General features: G+C 40.7%; 1 protein-coding gene across 7 annotated transcripts in view; it reads left to right on the top strand.

The window, feature by feature from the left end:
- Positions 1–22,544, top strand: part of LOC105490094 (ALF transcription elongation factor 3) — a 620,895-nt gene that overhangs the window by 391,477 nt on the left and 206,874 nt on the right. For all 7 annotated transcript variants that reach the window (XM_071077266.1, XM_071077269.1, XM_071077264.1 and 4 more), the window contains 2 exons: positions 7,182–7,262; positions 17,486–17,522. In XM_071077266.1, the coding sequence (XP_070933367.1) occupies positions 7,182–7,262; positions 17,486–17,522 (118 nt within the window). The remainder of the gene's footprint in view (positions 1–7,181; positions 7,263–17,485; positions 17,523–22,544) is intronic.

Below are 22,544 nucleotides of genomic sequence, written 5' to 3' on the forward strand. Positions count from 1 at the left end.
GGAGCATGAGCAGGGAACTGTCCTATTATATTGGCATAGAAGGGAAATCTGCAAAAGCCTCAAGACGTAAATGATGTTTGAGATGAGCCTTAATGGATAAAGAGAGACCCAGATACTTATGAGGAAGGGCATTCACACGTTAAGGGGATGGTGTAAGTAAAAGCAGAGGCTAGTTTTTCTTGTAAGTAGAGTATTTGCAGAGCAATAAAAAGGCATGAAGCTGAACACTGGGACGTTATTGTAGAAGGTCTTGAGTACTAGGGTGAGGCTTCTGGAAGTAAATGCAGTAGAGTGGAAAACAAATACTGGACTGGGATAAAGAGTTATCTGGCCAAACCTAGGAACTGAGTGACCTTGGACTAATCAGTTAATCTTTTTGAGCTTTAACTTCCTCGCTGTACTGTGGAGATGGTAATTGTTGCTTTAAAGGTTGGGCATAAGTGACAAACTTAACAGTCTTTTGACAAACTTAAGAAGTCTTTTGAAAACTAAAACTTAACAGGAGGCATCATCATCTTCAGAGTCACCATTGCCATCATCATCATCATTGTGATGTGATGATGCATATGAAGTTTTGTTGTTTTTTGTTTGTTTGTTTGAGATGGAGTCTTGCTCTGTCACCCAGCCCGGAGTGCAGTGGCGCGATCCCGGCTCAGTGCAACCTCCGCCTCCCAGGTTCAAGCAATTCTCCCGCCTCAGCTGCCCTAGCTGGGACTACAGGAGCGCGCCACTACGCCTGGCTAATTTCGTATTTTTAGTAGAAACAGGATTTCACTATGTTGGCCAGGCTGGTCTCCCAACTCCTGACTTCAGGTGATCCTTCCTCCTTGGCCTCCCAAAGTGCTGGGATTACAGGCATGAGCCACTGTGCCCGGCCACCTATGAAGATTTTTAGAACAGTGAAGTTTTTCTGAATTAGGAAAATTCAGTTTGCAGCAGTGTGGAGGGTGGACTGCTAACAGAAGACAGAGAACCAATCAGGATGCTATAAGAGTACTTCAGGTGAAAGATAATGAAGGTGTGATTAGGATGGCAGTTCAGGTAACAGAAAGGAGAGAAAGGTAAACACACTGCAGAGATTCAGTGCTGAATGTTCAGTTCAGTATTTGTTCAGAAATAAAGTGAGCACCCATTCTGCTCCAGGCTCTGTGTTAGGTGCTGGGCCACCAGACAAAAATGACACAGCCTTGAGGGGTTCATCACAGGTCAGAGGGGAGGCACAGATGTATAAACAAGTAACCACAACAGAGGGGAACAAGTGTTCTAATAGAGACCTGTACGTGGGAAATGTGGCATGAAGGAAGGTTAAGTCAACGGCGGCTTGGTTTGGCCAAAGAAGGCTTCATAGCAAAGGAGGAAATGGAGCTGGGTCTTGACAGATGAGTAAACAACCCAACACAGAGTAGGAGGTTGGGAGGTGCTACCAGCACGTGCAAACCATGGTATATTCAGAGGATCTCAGCTTGGGAGGCTGGAATTAGGAGCTGGCTAGAATGTACGAGGTCTTGGATCCACTTAGAGGTAGCCCAGGATACGGTAAGTCCAGCTGCTGCGTGAACTTCAGCAAATCACTTAACCTTTTAATGGTTTAGTTTCCTCATCTATAAAATAAGAAAATAGTAAGTCCTACCTTTCAGGGTGCGTATGAGAATTAAGTAAATCACCTAAAGCGTTTAAAATCATGCATAATATATTTTAAATGCTTAATAAATGAGAATTATTGTTGTTATTATGAGAGAGGGAGTGAAAGAGAAGGAATCTGGGATAACTCCAGGTATGCTGACTTGAAGGTTAATAGATGTTGCTGTCATTAACCAGGATATAAAATACAAGAAGAATAAAAGTTTGTGTGGTGTGTAAGTTTAGCTTTAAACATGGTAAGTTTGAATCGCTCATGAGCACCCAGGTTGAGAGGCTCAGTAGACATCTAGAGTGGGCACATTAGACCTGGATGTGCTTTTAGGCATCACTAGCATACTAAATGGTTTATAAAGCCACAGTAGCAAGATCAGCAAGGGAAAGAAGGGTAGTGAGAGGAAGGCTGAACACAGAACACCCGAGGAACAGTGAGAGAAAAGAAGTTTCAGCAAAAACGAATGAGCATGAGATCTCCAAGAGTGGCGCTGGGCCAGGAGGACAGCGTGGGAGCCAGAGGGGAAGAGAGTCAGGAGGAAATGAGCATTCAAGGACATCCAATGACCTTGACAACAGAAGGGCTTATGTAAGGGCTGCTTCTATTGAAAATGGTTGCTAAGGTCTTGGAAATGTGAAGGTGGGTCATGAGTTCACAGGTATTCGTTTCGTTAATCTTAAGCTTACACACACACATGCACAATATTATATGGACTCCTGTGTGTATAATCTGCAACAAAAAGTCTTAAGTCAAAAATAGAAATCGTAGATGAGGATATCAAAACAGCAAGTATAAAGACTTCTTTGAGAATGTTAGCTATCAAGAAAAATAGAGAAATGAAGAGCAGCTGGGGAAGGAATACAGGGTCAGGAAGGGCTGTGGCCTGAGATCATTTGTCAGTCTTAGGGGAAGAAGCCAGTGGAGAAGGAAAAATTGACGTTAAAGCAGTACCAGTGGGATACTGATGGAACTAGATCCCCAAGGACAGAGGAACAGACAGACAGAGGGCGCAGGCAGGCATCAGCTTGGAACTCATGTCTCTTCCAATCAGACCAGAGGGAAGGCAACAGGGTCAGGCATGAATGCCCACAGGTCTGTCCTTGGGAAGCATTTACACTTAAGAGCCTTTGTTTATTCAGTGCCATAGGAGGCAAGGTCACCTGTTGTGAGAAAGCAGGGATCAAAGTGAGGCTCAAGAAAAATCACCCATGTGGAAAGAGTGTCCGAGGAACTCAGAAAAAGGAACGGACTAGGAATGAATGCAAGGACTGCCCAAGCCACATGGCCCAAGCCACCACCAGATTGCGCAATTGCCTTTAAAAACCAATAGAAAGATAGGGAGGTAGGTAGGGCAGGAGGTGATTTTGGAGGGAGCCATTAGGCTGATTTAAAGGGGTGGAATGGACAAAGAAAGATGCAGCTCATCTTTAGTGAGGATCCAGAACCACCTGGTGAGAGCCTCAAAGGAGAAGGAAAGGAGGGCTCAAGTTTAGAGAGGTCAGTGTCCTACTTCTGTATCCCACCATTGTGCACCGTTACCTTTTCCTAAGGAGCCCAATCACAGAATCAGAGAAGCCAGAATGGGAGCTTGATCCAGAATTGGAGACATGAGGGCTTGATCCAGATGTATATGGACCTACCAGTGATTCTCCCCTTGTGTAGGAGAAGCCAGCTAAGATGTTTGTGAGATGGCTGGTGTTGGATGTTAAATTTCAAGAGCAATTTAATATGCCAATTTTTACCTGATGAGAAACAGGGCTTGGAGATTCCCTGGAATGAGCTGGCTCAGAGTCGACTAGGAAAAGCCAAGATTCCGAATCTTCAAGACAAAGTTCAAAGGTCAGAGTTAAAGTCAGGGTTGTGAAGCCAAAAATTTGAGGGAAGCAGAGATGGACTCAAAAGAAGAACATGTCGAGAAGGTGAAGTGAAATGCTTGGGGGTACCCACAGGATTGCCCAGTTGCCTTTAAAAACCAATAGGGGCCGGGTGTAGTGGCTCACGCCTATAATCCCAGCACTTTGGGAGTCTGAGGCGGGCGGATCACCTGAGGTCAGGAGTTCGAGACCAGCCTGACCAACATGGAGAAACCCCGTCTCTACTAAAAATACAAAATTAGCCAGGTGTGGTGATACATGCCTGTCATCCCAGCTACTCGGGAGGCTGAGTCAGGAGAATCGCTTGAACCGGGAGGCGGAGGTTGCGGTGAGCCAAGATCACACCATTGCACTCCAGCCTGGACAACAAGAGCAAAACTCCATCTCAAAACAAAAAAAAAACAATAGGAAGCTATCATGAAGGCAGGGAGGGCAGGAGGCAATTTTGGAGGGAGCCATTAGTCTGATTTAAAAGAGTGGAGTGGACAGAGAAACATACAGCTCATCTTTAGTGCGTCTTTAGTGAGGGTCCAGAACCACCTGGCGAGAGCTTCAAAGGAGAAGGGGTATTTGCATGAGGTCAGCAAGCTAAGAGAATGTGTCATCTGCCTTCTGTGGAAATTGCTTTTGAGGTTGGGTGGTTACTGGATGGATGAACAGGTGAGTTGGAGGGAAGGAAGAAAGAAAGAAATGGAAAGATTGATTACAAGCATTGCTGGAATTAGAGAAGAAAGACTGATGATAGACACAGCCAGAATCGACACCCTAACTTTCAAATTCAGTAGATGCTGAACTGAGCACTTTGTGTACATAAGACATGGTCATAGTACCTGCCAAGGGTGAGTTTTCAGGAAATGTTCATGCAGGGAACGAGTGGGTGCTCAGGGATGGACCGCAATTAAGATACAAAGATCAGGAGGACGGTTTCTGCCCTAAAGAATCACAGCTCAGCCAGGCGCGGTGGCTCACGCCTGTAATCCCAGCACTTTGGGAGGCCGAGACGGGCGGATCACGAGGTCAGGAGATCGAGACCATCCTGGCAAACACGGTGAAACCCTGTCTCTACTAAAAATACAAAAAAATTAGCCGGGTGTGGCGGCGCCTGTAGTCCCAGCTACTCGGGAGGCTGAGGCAGGAGAATGGCGTGAACCCGGGAGGCGGAGCTTGCAGTGAGCCGAGATCGCGCCACTGCACTCCAGCCTGGGCGACAGAGCGAGACTCCGTCTGAAAAAAATAAAAGAATCACAGCTCAATGGTATCTCAAAGTTTTTCTGCTCTTCCACTCTTGGATAAACAGTGTATTAAACAGATTTGAACCTGAAAGTGTCAGTTGTAAGAAGCTGTTGGTCTAGGAAGTGTTCTTTTGAAAGTACTGTTACTCATTTTTTTTTATGGACTTTTCATTTTTTTTATTCCTGAGTTGCTGGAGAACACACTGAAATAATAGTTTATCTTTTTGGATTTTAGCTACAGTCGGAGACAAATTGCACAAATGTGAGGCATTCTGATACACAGAGCGAGTCTGTATGCAAAGTTAACATAGACATACCGGGGTGGTATGTGTTAAGTCTGATGTTTAATCATGAGTAATTAGTTTGTACTTTGCAATGTTGGCCCCTGAGGATCTTAACGGTGTAAACTGTGTAAGCAAAAGAGTGATTGCAAAGGCAGCTATGGAGTGGCTGATTAGCAGTGGGATGGACTCAGGAACACATCAGACAGTCAACAGAAGAGGAAAAGGACGATTGGTTTAATAGTTTGTAATTGATGAGTAATTTCTCTACAAAAGCTTTGAGGCCACTTATAGCCAAAACACGTATCCTCTCCAGTATTGAAAATGGAAGAAGAAAATCAGAAACCTTATAGAGGAGAGATGGCCCTATGGGAGAGCCGAGGTGTAGAAAATCCACTTGTGTCTTTATGGCTTTCTTAATTGGGTAGCGACACTCTGGGTAAGAATTCACCAGGTCCTAGACGAGGTGGCCCAACTCTGAGAATGACGAATAGTTCCTTGACTCTATGGACAAATATGCCACTGTGGACACAAACTTGACAGTCCTGCTTCTCAGCCTCCTCAAAGGGAGACCAAGGCACCAGCAGGGCAGAGATGGGAGGAGAGAGGGACGTTTTAAAGGGTCACTGGATCTGCCTTTGCTTTCCTGGGGGAGCGTTGGTAACGGCAGAATGGAGAAGGGACACCTGGAATGCGTATGTGCCTGACCCACCTACTGCCTGTGTCACGTGTCATGGTGTGGGAGAGAAGATATCGGGTCAGTAAATCCTTCCCGCATGGCTTTGAACACACTCGCCCTCCCACGGCTTCCTGTGTGGGTTCTGCATTATCTGAGGTGCTGGGGGAGGTGAATGACCCGAGAAAAGAAGGCGCACGACCGTTCCCAAGAGCTCTTTCGTTCCGAAAGCCTGACAGGATCCCTTTTCAACACCCACCCGCCAAAGGGAGGTAAGGAAATGTCCTCACCTCAAGAGAGAGAACTTCGCACTTTTCTGAAAATGGATCGACCACTGCTTCTGTGCTTGCTTAGGTTTGGAAGTGCAGGCAAATCAGGAAATAGGGTTCTGTCGGGCCCAGTGGCTTATGTCTGTATACCCAGCACTTTGGGAGCCCGAGGTGGGCTGATCGCCCGAGGTCAGGAGTTCGAGACCAGCCTGGCCAACATGGTGAAACACTGTCTCTACTGAAAATACAAAAATTAGCCAGGCATAGTGGTAGGCACCTGTAATCCCAGCTACACAGGAGGCTGAGGCAGGAGAATCACTTGAACCTGGGAGGCGGAGGTTGCAGTGAGCCAGATCGCACCACTGCACTCCAGCTTGGGTGACAGAGTGAGACTCCATCTCAAAAAAAAAAAATAATAATAAGGTTCAGATCCAATTCGTAAACGCCAAGTTGGCGTCCTGGTCATCAGAAATCAATATAATTCTGTAGTCATTTATTGATTGGAGCTCTTTTCCGGAGATGAAACTGAAGGTGAATACTGGAAGTGAATAAAACAGCCCTTCTTTCCCTCTCCCAAGGCTTAGAGAAAATGTGTGAAAAAGTGTACGAGAAATTATTCCATGTTAAGCTCATGTTGTGTTCTTACTACCGTGTTGTAAGACATGACACCATTCTCTCTCTGTATTTCATAGGCGTGATTGGTTTCTTCACTCTCTGTGAATGACATTTTTCTGAAGACCACAGTGATGTGTGGGCCTGATTGAGAACTGATACTTTATTTCTAATTGTATAAATAACTCCTCTAATAAAGATCCATAAAGTTAAAAGTACCTTATGCATTCCTTTGGAGACACCCTGTGAATTTTGTGGGATCAAGTCCAAGTCCCCTTCATGTGGCATTTTCCATAGAACTTTTGCTACTAGATTGTCCCTTTACTCAGCGCTTTAAATGAAGTGAAAATAGGACAGCCTTGCAAGCCTTTTTAAGGTACAAAGGGAGCATGGGGAGAGCCAAGGAATCAAGAATTGGTAAAATTAGGAAATGAAATCATAAAAGTGGATTTCACATCTTTTTTTTTTTTATTCTTTCAGCCTTTGTACATTTCTTACCCCTTCCCTGCCTTATGAAGGCCCGCTTGTACAGCCGCTTTACATATCGCTGATTTTGGATACTGTCTATATCATAATATTGTTTGTTTTTTCTCCCATGCTTTAGGAGATGACCTGGCTTCCACCACTTTCTGCTATTCAAGCACCTGGCAAAGTGGAACCAACCAAATTTCCATTTCCAAATAAGGTGAGATCTTGCACCCCTCAGGAGGAATATGCTTTACTCATGCAGGCATTTCTAGTGGGCAGTGGGTTTACCTGTGATTGTCTTTTCTCCTGTAAGTATTCCTGCCAGAGGCACGTGAATCTGATTCTTAACAATTTGCAAGCACATCTGTAATCATTTATGAAAGGGGGAGAATCAAGCCTCCAATCTTACTTACCTACACTTCTCTGCAAAATGTGATACTATTGTAATTATCATTTTATCTAAAAAACATTTGTGAAGTTGAAATGCATCTTATAATCATTTTAAACATTCAATGTGATGTATAAAATTGTATGTCCTGGATTTTTCTGAAAAGCTGTTATTAAATTAATGATGTATTTTAAAATCAGTGTCTTAGTGTTGAAGACATGTGGTATTTAATTTCCCTGAATATCTTTTTTAAAGCTTAAGATATTTTCTAGGACTTAAAAAAAGATATCTGTATTTTCTCAGGAAAAGCACACCAAAAAATTGGCCACAGAATAAATGACTGTAATCATGAGTGTAATAGACTTTCTTTGATTTGAATAACTGACACATACTACATATTTATTATAAAGGATCAAATTATACAAATGGGAAGAGACCAAAATCTCAACATCCGTGGCACTCCAAGCCAGAGATTATTTCCCTACCCAGAGATTACTATCAAGAGTTTATGTGCCATTTCAGTCATTTTCCCTGTGCATTATAGGCACATATATACATGTGCAATTTTTCCAATTCCTAAGTTGTATGGTACTAAAAGTACTTTTTCCAAAAGTTGATTTTTTTCAACAATATGTATCATTATCAATATCAATATCAATATCACAGCTTTCTGGTTGGGCATGCTGGCTCATTCCTATAATCCCAGCACTTTGGGAGGCCAAAGCAGGTGGCTCAGTTGAGGTCAGGAGTTCAAGACTAGCCTGGCCAACATAGTGAAACCCTATGTCTACTAAAAATACAAAATTAGCCAGGCATGGTGGTACATGCCTGTAATCGCAGCTACTCGAGAGGCTGAGGCAGGAGAATCACTTGAACCTGAGAGGTGGAGCTTGCAGTGAGCTGAGATTGTGCCACTGCACTCCAGCTTGGGCAACAGATGGAGACTGTGTTTCAAAAACAAACAAACAAAAAAATAAATATCAATATCACCGCTTTCTAAGGTGAATTATTGAAAGAATTGTTCATTGCTGTTATCACAAAGATAAATTCCATTCTAAGAGTTGATTTTTCTTACAATAAAATGTATTTGAAGACCTTTTCAAGTGAATATATAGAGATTTTCTTCATTCTTCAAAACAGCAACAAAATATTTTGTATGAATTTGCCATACAAAATGAAGTTCCCAGGCTTCTAGCCCTTTCATTCAGTACAAGGGAATTTAGCTGAACAGTTTATTCAGTATGTACTTCCAGTGGCATCCTGCCATCCTTAGAATAAAATGCACAGTGCTTACAATCTTTGTACATAATCTAGCCAAAATAATTCAGACTCAAAATAGAATCATGGACATTTTTGTTATGTGTAGGTATCATGGTATAAGTACAACTTTTTATCTAATTGGGCATATACAAAAGCATAGTTGGTTGTGACTTTTCCAAACATACTGTACCAGTTTGTTCTGTTTCGTTTCATGTAGATACTTAAGTGCAAGTACTGATTTCTGAGGTCATATTGAGACTTTAAACCATTAGTACAAAAATTTCATTTTTTAGCTCAATTGAGCTATAATTGACCAAAAAATGTATATATTTAAGGTAAACAACTTGATGTTTTGATATTGTGAAGTAATCACCACAATCAAGCTAATTAATATGTCAGTAACCTCACATAGTTACCATTTTTTCTTTTCTTTTTATGGTGATGAGAACATTACCTCCTAGCAAATTTCTAAAGATCTACCCTCATGGTTAACTATAGTCACATTTCTGATACATCATATATTATTCAGATACACACGTATGTGTACACACACACATAGCATAGGCATTATACTGCGTGAACTAAGCCAGACACAGAAAGCTGAATACTATATGTCATTACCTATATGTAGAATCTAAAATCAACACAGAAGCAGTGAGGAGAATGGCGGTTGCTAGGGGCTGGGGAGGGGACAATGGGAGTGTTAGTCAAAGATACAAAGTGTCATTTATGCAAGATAAATAAGTTCTGGAGATCCTCATGCACAGAAACATGACTATAGTTAAAATTTTGTATTTTAAAGACAGAAAATAGGCTGGGCGCAGCTCATGCCTGTAATCCCAGCACTCTGGGAGATGGGCGGATCACCTGAGGTCAGTGTTCGAGACCAGCCTGGCCAACATGGTGAAACCCTGTCTCTACCAAAAATACAAAAATCAGCCAGGTGTGGTGGTTCACACTTACAATCCCAGCTACTCAAGAGCCTGAGGCGGGAGGATCGCTTGAACCTGGGAGGTGGAGGTTGCAGCGAGCTGAGATCCTGCCACTGCACTCCAACCTGGGCAACAAGAGCGAAACTACGTGTCAAAAAAAATAATAATAATGAAAATAAGAAGTGTTTTATTTTTCACTCAAAAATACATTATTATCTATCAGGTAGAGCACAGAATTTCAAATTTAAATGAAAAGAAAAGTGTCTTATTTAGGACCACTATAGGATTTACATGGAGCTGTTTCATCTCTAGATGTTTTTGCCTTGTCCAAGAAAAAGAACAAGTGATTTTACAAAGTGTAGGAACATTGCAGATTTTAGTAATGCCTTTTTTCAAAAAGTTCACTATGAATACTGATAATTTATCTTGTACAAATGAAACAAGACTACGTGAGTTTCCTATTTCTATTATAACAAATTACCACAAACTTAGTGACTTCAGACAACACTCATTATCTTATACTTCTGGTGGTCAGAAGTCTGAAATCTGTGTCACTGAGCTAAAATCAAGGTGTCAGCAGAGCTGCAATCATACTGCAAGCACCAGGGAAGGATTTATTTTCTTGCTGTTCCCAGTGTCTAGAGGCTCCCCCTGTCCGTGGCTCATGGTTCACATCAGTGTGACCTCCACTTACCTCTTCCCCTTCTCACGTCTCCTTCTCGGACTCTCCCGCCTCCTTCTTTCCCTTATAAAGGCCCTTGTGATTACATTGGCCCTGCCCCGATGATCTCCCATCTCCAAATCATTAATCACATTTGCAAAGTCTCTTTTTCCATGGGAGGTAACATCCTCACAGGTTCTGGGACTTAGAGCACAGACATCTTTGGGGGTGGCATTATTCTGCCTATAACCAAGAGTGTTACTAATTTTCACACAGAGTACACCTCTTTGAACCTGGATCTCGCCAAATTTTATATTCTGACAGCTGGCCCTTGCAGTTCATGAATGAGACAGTTAACCTTTGAGATGTTCACCATTTCTAGTGTGTAGGAGCTGAAACTGTTTTTGGAATTTGAGGTGCAGAATCTCCGAAATGACTAATAAACAATAGAATTGAGCCCTTATTAAGATTGAGGGGGCAATCTTAATAAGATTTAAGTGTAGGTTCTGATTTAACTGTGGGTTAAATCGATTTAACTGTGGGTTCTGAGTTCCCAGTACCACTAAATTAGTTAGCTGAATACTTCCTAGAATTTCCTCATTTTGTCTGGGTATTGAAGGATATCATATATAATAAAGTCAATTGATAATGAACTTGGCTATTTTCTATCCTCTGAGGACTTAATTTGGAGTCGCAATTCCCTAGACAAACACCACCAGACATTTCTGCCTCGTTCTTCAAATCTCAAAAGTAATTGAATTTGGTAAAGAAAAGAATCCATGACTCCTTTAAATTGACTGCCATTATCGGGTATTTCAACCAAGAGAGAAGAAAATGTATTTGCTTTGCTTTTTTCCTTTCATTTCTGCAGCAATATCATACATTTTGAAATGCAAATAAAGAAATCAAAATTGTAGGGCATTTACCACCCTCAAGAAAGTGGATGTCCAAAGCTAAGGCCATTTTTCAAGCATTCACGTGGCCATGGATGCTGTATCTGGTAGGTTCAGACATGGCCTGAAACTTTATTTTTTTATTTTTTATTTTTTTGAGACAGTTTTTTTTTTTTTTTTTTTTTGAGACAGCCTCTGTCGCCCAGGCTGAAGTGCAGTGGTGTGATCTTGGCTCACTGCAACCTCCGCCTCCCAGATTCAAGCAATTCTTATGCCTCAGCCTCCCTAGTAGCTGGGATTACAGGCACCCACAACCACGCCCAACTAATTTTTGTATTTTTAATAGAGACGGGATTTCACCATGTTGGCCAGGCTGGTCTCAAACTTCTAACCTCAAGTGATCCGCCTGCCTCAGCCTCCCAAAGTGCTGGGATTACAGACGTGAGCCACCGTGCCTGGCCCTGAAACTGTTTTTGCTGATTGATTTTTAAAGCATTATACAGAAGAATTCTAGCATCTTTACAGAATTGAGACTCCTGTTACCTTTCTCTTCACCTATCACAATGAGAATGAAAGCCAGCAAGTGTGAAAGGAGAGTACTTTGAAGTTGGAAAGTTTGTTATGCATCTCCTTCTTTGGGTTGCTAGTGTGCTTCAAAAACTACCACAAAATTCTGTGCACTAAAACTCCATGTTTAGCATTACCTCAAAATAAGCATTTAAATTAATTGTAAAACAAATTATTTCAACTGTTTGAGCTTTATCAAGTTAAGAGTGAGTGTGAAGGCAGACCCAGCGAAATCAGATGGTAATTTTTCCTACCATAATTAGCTTTCCATGGGGTTCTGGAAATATAAGGAGATATATTTCCATTTCTTGCCTTTTGTAGTTCCAGCGATGGACTGATAGGGTAAGAGAGGTATGAGGGGTGGAGCCATTCCCAAGTGGTTTCAAAAAGCCATTTTTAAGTAATGCCGTCACAACAGACTGTCCTGCATCAGAAACATGGCTAAAGAACTTCTGTATTTCATTGACCTAAGGTGCATTTTTTTTTTGTTTACGTTTTAAGATCCCTAAAATCAGGATTTGTTTTATAGTCGATGACATCTTCCAATTAATTGGCAGCAGTTGGTAGTACATGAGATAACGCAGCCTCATACGATTTGGATGGCATGTTACATTTAATGAAATATGATATTTATCTTAGTATTTCATTGAAGGGTTTTCTCAGATACCAGGATACCTGGTTATTTCTGCCTTCAGCAAGATGATTTGTATAAACTTCACAGCTAAATACCACATTTAAAGGATTTTAGGATTCCCATGTACCAAAAATAGTTTTGGTTTTGGGACTTTAGGATTTAATGATGGAGAAAAATTAATTCCCATCTGTAGATATTCTTCTAGGTATCGGGAGTAGCTTTCCCTCTATGCACTTGACTCCCAGAATGACACACATCTGTTGAGCAACGCTAACAAAATCAAAAGCAGCAGATTAACCTTGAAAATGTCCTGATACGGGATGACAGGCAACCTTTTTATACTTTCCTGTTCTGCTAAATTTTCTTCAATGAATAGGTGTTACAGAGCCATCCTCGGGTCAAGAAAGTAATAAAGGTAGCCTTCCTCATATGAGACTTGTTATCAAATTGTATACTTTAAATATGTGCAGTTTGTGTTATGTCACATACTTCTTTAAAACAAAAGTCATTGTTGAAAAAATAATTACTGGAATGGAAGTGTGACACAGTGTAGCAAAAACATTAGAGTCAAGAAGATTTCAAAGCACAGGGTAACCCTTGAGTTTACCTGTGCAGCGCCTCGAAGGAAGAATGAAGTTTGCCAGGCAGGAAACAGAAGGCAGCAGGATGAGCATTCGAGGGGGAGGGGATCAGAACAGGGTACACAGCTGGAAGTACTGGGAGTGGCAGTCACCACATCACTTTCAGCCCTGGGTTCTAATGATTTGTACACATGTCACCTCCACTCCTAACTTGCTGGACTCACTTCTGTAACCCTTAAAAAGCTTAGTAGAGAATCCTGCAGGCCTAGTCGAGTGCTCCCAGAGAAAGACAATACCAATGCACAGATGGGGCTGGACCTCCCCAGGCACCTACCTACAGAAGACATTTGCAAAGGGAGAGAAGGCGGGTGAGACAGAAGCTGCACATATGTGGGTCTCTGAATGGGGTGGCAGGAGACACAAAAATGGAAAGAACTTCAGTGTGTGGTCCCTTTGGAGAAAGGAGCTTTGCTCTCCCTCTGTTCTGGACCCAGCCTTGCTCTGGCTCCATGAAGAATGAAGGATCTGCATAGCCTGTGGGGCCCCCTGGGGTTCTGTAGCTGGCTGGGAAGAACAGTCCTCCTTCAAAAGCAGCAGCCCCAAGACCCGAGGTTTGCCAGCAGACACCTTATCAGGGTGTCTGATAAGAGGACCTAAAAGGTAGGAGTGGCCTGGTAAGGTAGCTGACCCCTCCACAAGCAGGCTGGCCAAATGCCGGTAAGAATGCTAATATGACGTTTGTACCCACAGAATGGCACCGTTTAGAACACTGAGGTTATAGCCATTACTTTTGCATTCACAGTTGTTTCAGTGTACCACCAAGAAAACATCAGCAGGCAACGTGAGAGTATATATTAGGGACAAAGTCTTTGATTTTATTCTTGCCTCTCCTGCAGAAGACTTCCACAGAGATTTTTTTTATAGCAGTTACTTCCACCGTTTTGAAGTCTCTCTTCACTCCCTATCGCACAAAACAGAAATAATAACAGTTATTAATTACACAGGTGTTTTAGTTAGAATTTAAAGTTTACTATCTATGAGATACATGATCTTACGGTTTGTCATCCTAACTCAGGTCATCTATAAGCTCATCTCTGGTTCTTTGCTGAAGAGTCGGTGATCAACAATCATCCTGTGGGTTTTAGGACACACCAAGAAATTAAAAATTTTAGCTGGGCATGGTGGCGCGTGCCTGTAGTACCAGCTACGAAGGCAGGAGGATCGCTTGAGCCTAGGAGTTTGAGGCTGCAGTGAGCCATGATCGTGCCACTTCCCTCCAAACTGGGTAACAGAACGAGGCCCTGTCTCTAAAAAATAAATAAAATATGCCGGGTGCAGTGGCTCATGCCTGTAATCCCAGTACTTTGGGAGGCCGAGGCAGGTGGATCACCTGAGGCCAAGAGTTCGAGACCCGCCTGGCCGACATGGCAAAACCCCATCTCTCCTAAAAATTCAAAAAATTAGCAGGGCCTGGTGGCGGGCGCCTGTAATCCCAGCTACGTGGGAGGCTGAGGCAAGAGAATTGCTTGAACCTGGGAGGCGGAGGCTGCAGTGAACTGAGATCACGCCATTGCACTCCAGCTTGGGCAACAAGAGCAAAACTCCATTTCTAAATAAATAAATCGATAAATAAATAAAATAATTCTATTTTGTGTTAACGGTCTTGGAAAAAATTCTGTTCTTTTTTTTCTTTTTTTTTTTTAAATGAACTTAATGCTGGAAACTATGTCAATTACCATTCTTGTCCGTTTGATGGTGTGTGAGTAATTCCCCTCGCTAGTATGGATGCCTCCAAATGGCCCAGATCTACAGACAGCACAGAGGAGTTAACTAAATGGGACTCACAGTATTTTTCACATGCCAAAGCTAAAACTAACTCATGTCCAGATATAAACTCTTAAATTCCCTTGAAGAGAAGGAAAACGTACCAATCTACGTGGAGGATTTAATTGTGGATGTCTTCTCAGTGACAGCATCTATCCAAAATAGGCCAACATCATCCTTACAGATGATATTTTAGTCCATTTCAGGAACGATATTTCATCTTCATATAATAATTTCCAAAAACTGAATCTCAGGGTGAGAGTTGAGCTTGTTCTTTTTCTTCAGATGAATAGTTCATTATTACCATAATTGAAAGAGGTTTATTGGGCATCTGCATATGACTCAGGCTGTTTAATAGAGTGGGAATCCCTTCCCGTCTCCATTTTCCTACCCAGCCTCTGCCCACCAGACTGGCTCATTTTATACCGTTTCAGTAGAATTTCTTTTTAAAGCAGACATTAGTACTTGGATTTGAGTATAACGCAAGTCACATCAAATGACACCCCTTACCCCATAACAACCTATACTCATGGAACAAAATTCTGGTAAAATACGTTAAGCCATGTAATAGAAGTTCATTCAATTTCAATGGATTTTTGTTCCATGTGCTGGAATTTTAAAGGAGTTTTTCTGGATTTTATGTCCTGCTACTTTTTTTTTTTTTTACATTCCTCTTCACTCATTCTTTTATAAGTCTTTCATATTTTAAAGTTTTATTAATTTTAATAGCTTTTGAGGTACAAGTGGTTTTTGGTTACATGGGTAAATTGTATAGCAGTGAAGTCTGAGAGTTTAGTGTACCCATCACCCAAGTAGTGTACATTGTACCCAGTATGTAGTTTTTATCCCATGTCCCACTCCTATCCTCCCACTTCTGAACCTCCATAGTTCATCATATCACACTGTGTGCCTTTGCATACCCATAGCTTAACTCCCACTTATAAGAACATATGGTGTGTGGTTTATTTTCTATTAAATGAGAATTTTGCAAAGAAAGAGGATGTAAATCCTCAAAACAGATTTTAATAGTTTGTTTTAATGCAAGTAAAATCAAATTCAACCTGAGCAATAGCTAAACTTAAAATACTGTGTAGTACTGGCTTTATTCCACTGCAGATAAGTAGATACCATACTAATCTTTTTATTCACCATTGTGAGATTGACAGCAGTTGCTGTTTAATAGAGTGTTACTGGTGGGATGATTGTCAAACCCATCTACAGGAAATGGGTAGAAGGAAGGGTTCATTCAAAGAAAAGTTAGATTAAAAGTCAATATGATAATAGGTCAGTGGCATGAGTATAAGAACCCAAACCATAAGTATCGGGAAGGAAAATGTAGGTTTAAATCTTCGTGACCTTGGATTTGGCAATGGATCTTAGCTATGACACCAAAAGCATGAGCAACAAAGGAAAAATTAGGTAAATTAAACTTTATTGAAAATTTTTAGAATTTTAAATTTAGAAAATTTAGAACTTTCATGCGTCAAAGAACATTATTGATAAAATGAAAAGATAATTGACAGGATGGGAGAAAATACTGCAAATCATAAATCTGGTAACAGTCTCGTATCCAAACTATATCAAGAACTCATTCAACTCAGCAACAGAAAGACAAACCAATTAAAAAATGGCAAAGGATTTGAATAGATATTTCTCCAAAGATGTGCAAATGACCAACAAACACATGAAAAGATGCTCGGCATCATTAGTTATTAGGGAAATACAAATCAAAACTATGTTGAGATACCACTTCATACACACAAGGATAGCTATAATTTTTTAATGGAAAACAACAAGCATTGGCAAGGATGTAGATACATTGGAACCCTCAAACATTGTTGGATTGCAAAATGGTTTCACTGCTGTGGAAAATCGCTTGGCAGTTCCTTAAAAAGTTTAACATAGAGTTATTATATAACCCAGAAATTCTGCTCCTAAGTATATACAAAAAGGATTGAAAACATGGATTCGAACTAGTGTACATACCTGCGTATTCATGGCAGTGCTATTTACAATATCCAAAAGGTAGAAACAGCCCAAATACCTATTAACAGATGAATGGATAAACACATTGTTGTATATCCATGCAATGCAATATTATTCAGCCATAAAAAAGAAGGAAGTACTGATATATGCTACAGGGTGGATGAACCTCAGAAACGTTACGTTAAGTAAACGAAGTCAATCACAAAGGCCACGTATTGCATGATTCCATTTATATGAAATATCCAGAATAGATAAATCCAAGAGACAGATGGAAATTGGTGGTTGTGAGGGGCTGGGGCACAGGGGGTTGGGGGGCAGGGGTATGGGGAGACCCTGCCTAATGGGTAACGGATTTTACTTCAGAGTGATGGAAATATTTTGTAATTAGATAGAGGTAGTGGTTGCACAACCTTATGAATGTACCCAATGCCACTGAATTGTTCACTTTAGAATGGTTAATTTTATGTTACATGAACTTCACCTCAATAAACAGAAAGTCATTAATACAAAAGAAAAATGACTGTGAAGTGTATTCCCAGAACTGCTTAACATGTACATGTCCACCTTCGTGTCCATGTTTCTCACTGAAGTAGCTGATAGAGATTGAGAGCGATGAATCAGTTCTGAATGACCGGTTTTAAACATGATCTCGTGGTTAACTTGGGTTTTGAAAGTCACAATAAGAAAATTAATTGATGTTTCTTGTTCTTTCAGGACTCTCAGCTTGTATCCTCTGGACACAATAATCCAAGTAAGAAAGACTTCACTCTGGAGTTTCATATGGGGAGCAGGGGGCAGGGGCAGAGGGCAGAGGGGGCGGGAAGATGAGCACGCAGTGGATGGTAGGTTTCAAAGAAATGCACTAAAAAACTGGGGAAAGGGGCCATTTGTTCAAGTGCTACCCGAATGAATGATAAGATTTATCATTAAAGGTCACTCAAGATGACCTTGAGTGCACATATTCAAGGAAAGGAGGGCCAAAACAGAAAACAGTGAATTCCAAAGCCATCCCAAGAGAAGGGAATATCGTGCTTTATTATGGCTGTTCCTAGTATATGTGGAGGGAGAAAAAAACTTAAAAGGCACATAATTGGTTGTCTGAACTAAAGGAAAATGAGTGGGCAAAGAAAACCAATCAGTAGACCTTCAGACAAATGACCTTAGAATCCATGAAGAAAAGTCACAACCAGCTGGGTATGTGTACTGTGTCCTCTTCCAGAAATAGACAGACTCAACTATCTAAGAAGCAGTTTCCTTACTGAATTGGTGGCTAATAAAACACATGGGCTTTTGGTCAAAGAGAGGATGTTATCATTCCATGAAGTTGTGTTTTAATTCTCTTCTTTGGCACTACTAATTGGTATTAACGTTGTCTTGAGCATTAAAAATGCATAAGTGACCCTGTGTCCTAAAAGCACACTCACAAAGACTGGGCTTTGCTAGTTTCACGACCAGCCAGCAAGCTGAGAGCACCCCTTGCCAATTACGAAGCTGCATTTGAAGACTGAACATCCTCTGAGCTGCAGATCTCTCTGTGGAACTGAGACTCAACCACTGGGCGTCTGGGAGACAAATGGGCTGGAGAAAAAAAAGATGTTCTGGCAAATGCACTGGGAAGCAGCAGAATTTTCATGCACAGCTAGAGAAAGGCCGGTGGAGGGGGTGATGGCATAGTAGTGTGGAGGCAATATCTCTTAATTATCCAACCCACCGTTGGGATTTGCTGTGGGCACAGGCATCAGCGATGAGGCAAAATGCCAAAAGACATGAAATCTGAAGAAAATGATGAATCTAATTCTAAGAAAAGAGATCAGAAGAAATCCTGGTTAAGTCCATGTGGTGGTACACAGGCGTCAGCATCGCATACCACAGACTAGAATGTCTTGAAGAGTTGTCCTTGCTTTCCTCACTGTGTCTCACCATTGAATTTAAACGTTCAGAGTAAATGGAAGATCCCATAGATGAATACATGTACCTTCTGCCAGCTTGGCACTTTTGACAGACAAAAGACAGAACAGCAAAAGAAATTCCTGCTGAGTGTCTGTTCTGTGCTAGCGTCCTGACTTACGGTATTTCACTTAATCGTCACGATAGCTGCATGAGCGAGGCATTAGGATCTCAGTTTTACACATGAAGAAAATTAGATTCTGAGGCTAAAAACCAGTCATTTCTTAGACACTGCGCTAAAAAAAAATGACAGCTAGAATTTGAATTCAGAGCTCTCTGCCCCAAAGACACAAACTTTTCATCCCACTATGTTGATTCCCGGAAAGCTGCTGCCATCACTTCACCATGAGATTGAATTCTTGTCCGAGGACTATCTGCTGTGATTTCTGTGTGCGTCTGGCATATTTTTATGGCATGCGTAATAGTCACTGCAATTTAGATTATATAAAAATGGACCCTTCTTCTATGGGACATGATGTGGTACTATCCCTGTGTGATATAAAACCCTCTGGCATTTCATTGTCCAGGAAAAGTTTTTGATTAGTTTTTTCTTTTCTAGGAATAAGGGTTTTTTTTTTAATTTCTTTTTCTTGAGACAAGGTCTTGCTCTGTTGCCAGGCTAGAGTACAGTGGCACAATTATAGCCCACTATAACCTTGAATTCCTGGGCTCAAGCAATCCTCCCACCTTAGCTTCCTAAGTAGCCAGGACTACAGGCACATACCACTTTTTAAAATTTTTCTTAGAGACAGCTTTTCACTATGTTGCACAGGCTGGTCTTGAACTTCTGGCCTCAAGTGGTCCTCTTGCCTTGGCCTCCCAAAGTGCTGAGATTATAGGTGTGAGCTACCACACCTGGCCTTTTTTCATTTTTAAATAAATCTTTCTCCAAAACCCCAGCACATATACACAAAAATAATATTCCTATTAAAAGTCTGAGAATTGTCTGCAATTTACAGCACATTTGAAACTTTAGGAGAACTGACCCCACCACCATTTCCCATGCTGTTTTTGTATTTGGTTTGGAATCATGATTCCAGTGAACGTGTAGGAAATAAAGAAATATTGAACTTCAGAGAAACCAGAAACAGAATATCTGTGTGGATTGATTACTCACTCATTATTTTAGGCCAGTGCTTTTATTCTCTTTGAAGTGAGAAAGACTGTATTGTAGAAACTAAAGGAAAGATTGTATAAACAGAAAATGACTTTCAATACAAATCTTTTAAAAGGTAGATTGTTCATTGAATTACTGATCAATTGAACTTGATATTATAAAATGGAATCTAGTTAAGCCTTGAGATACTTGAATATTAACATGGATGATTTGTCTACATTTTTAAAAATTATGAGAACGTCTTGTTCAGTTGAGAGACTGCACCTGAGCACTTCTTCCCCTCCCTTCAGAATCCCCACCTGATAGCCGTGAAGCTGTAGAAATGGAAATAAATCCAAAATAGCACCGAAACTGGGAAGAAGGGCCATCAGCAAACCAGAAATTTAGTTGTGTTTCTGGAAAGACAAAAGTAATAAGACCCTACTGAAAAATACTCCTGAACAGGGAAGGTCGTCACACAGCAAAGGAAGAATCAAACAGGAACAAGCTTTAGTGGTGGTGGGAACAGCCCCCGGGAGCCCCAGGAAAGACCACATCTCCACTGACCCCCAAGAGAGAACAAGTGCGAATTGTTTGCAGTAATGGGAACACCTGGCCATCCTTCAACCATTACCCCTCCAGCCCCATCCTCACGGATTCCCACACAGAGCTTTCAGGGTGATTTTTTTTCTCAAAAACCCCCCAAAACAAAAAATACAGTAATAGTTGCTTAAAAAAAAAAAAATTAAAAAACAGTTCACTCCTCGTTGGGAACTAATAGCAAAGAGAGAAACAGAATAGATTCTAAGATAGTACCAGACCTTAAAAATAGATGACATCGAGTAATGGCAGAAGAGTCAACTATTTCTCGAGGGAAATAAACAAAAATTCTACACACCTAAAGTACAGTGCTTTATATTTTTCTTAGAGGAGCGGGTGGAGGAAGGGCTTGGTCCTGCAGCTTGCCTGGAGGCTTCTCTTTTCTTGAGCCCTGAATGAATCCTTCACGTCAGCATACCCTGCCCACTTACAAAGAGCCATAAATCAGCTCTTCCCTATAAGGCATAGGTGTGTTAGAAAAATCGCTCGGTATACTGATACAGGAAAGCCATACCAACTACCTTGGTGAACCAATTTTTTATTTAAAAATAGGAATATATAACCAGTGAGCACCAAAAAGAAAGACTAGTCCCAAAGGAAATCTAGGAAGTCTAATTCAAGGAAAAAAAGAAAAAAGTTTCAAGTATAATTACAGTCCTTAGAAAGATTTGAAATTATTCGTGTTAAATAAAAAGAGAACAGATTGGTATGAAAAAGAGGTAATTAGAGAACAAATGAACACTTGAGAATTAAAAATATGATTGACAAAATAAAATCAATAGGAGGGATGATAATAGCTGAAGTCTGAAGCCTTGAATGTAAAGTTGAAGACTTTTTTTTTTTCTGAGTATAAAGCGAAACACAAATGGAAACTGTGAAAGGGATTGAAGGTACACAGCCAGTCAAGGTGGCATGGTCAAAATCCAGCTAGTAGTAATACCAGAAAAAAGAAAATGGAGAGGAATGAATAATAACAGAACTAGAGTACTAAGGGAAATGAGCGACTTACAATCAGAAAAGAAACGATTACTAAAAAAGGAAACAAGACCATGAGCAAGGGCCAGAACAAACAGGACAGCGGAGGACCAGACTCCTAATTCAGAAACTGGGGTTATCGAGCCCAGAATATAAAATTAGAGCCCTTGCGTTAATTTTTGGAAATAAAAGAGAGGACTGGAAATGTGGTAAAGGCAAGAAAACTTGGAGGAGTGTTAAACAGAACTTCTAGGAATAAGAGAACATAATAGAAATTAGAATTTCCATAGGCAGGCATAACAGCACATTAGACATAGCTGAGAAAGAATTAACAAACTGGAAAGTTGAATTTAAGAAATTATCTAGAATGCAGCCTAGAGAGACAGAAATGAAAACAGAAAATGAGTTAAGAGACATGGGGATAAAGTGGGGAAGCCTAACATACATCTAGCTAGAATTTCAGAAAGGGAAAGGGAAGCGAGACAGTACTGAAGAAGATGATTGATGGCTGAGAATTTTCTAGACTTGAAAGACATTAATCCACAGAGTCAAGGAACCCAGTGAATACCAAGGATAAATGGAAAAGAAAAAAAAAAAGTCCACACTACACACATTGTAGCTAAACTGCACATGAAAATTAAAATACCCTTTAATATCTTCAAAAACTCAGCCAACTTACAGCTGACTTCACAACAGCATCAGTGGGAACCCACAAGCAGAGAAGCTGAAGCATCACTGAGTTGAGAAAAAATAACTATCAGCTTAGGATTGTGGATCTTGCAAAAAAAAAAATGTAATGAATCAAGACGTTTTCAGACAAAAGCTGGGAAAGTTTACCACCAGTAAATCCTCGCAAAAGAAATTTTAAAAGACATACTTTGTTCAGAAGGAATGTGAGATGCGAGAAGGATTAAATGCAGTGAAAGTAAATATGGGGAAAATTTAAACAATGTTGTTAATGTATTAAGTAATCAAAATAAATACAATTGGAATCCACAAAACAATGGCATAACATAAGATGAGGAGAATTTGGAATTAAAATCTTCTAAGTTCCTGTAATTATTTCAGAGAAGGATAAAAATTTTAACTTTGGGCTTTGATAAATTAAGTAAATATTTGCAATTTTTAGGGTACCAACTAAACTATAGTAAAAGG

The sequence above is a fragment of the Macaca nemestrina genome, chromosome 13, assembly GCF_043159975.1.
Source record: "Macaca nemestrina isolate mMacNem1 chromosome 13, mMacNem.hap1, whole genome shotgun sequence".
Classification (NCBI taxonomy): Eukaryota; Metazoa; Chordata; class Mammalia; order Primates; family Cercopithecidae; genus Macaca; species Macaca nemestrina.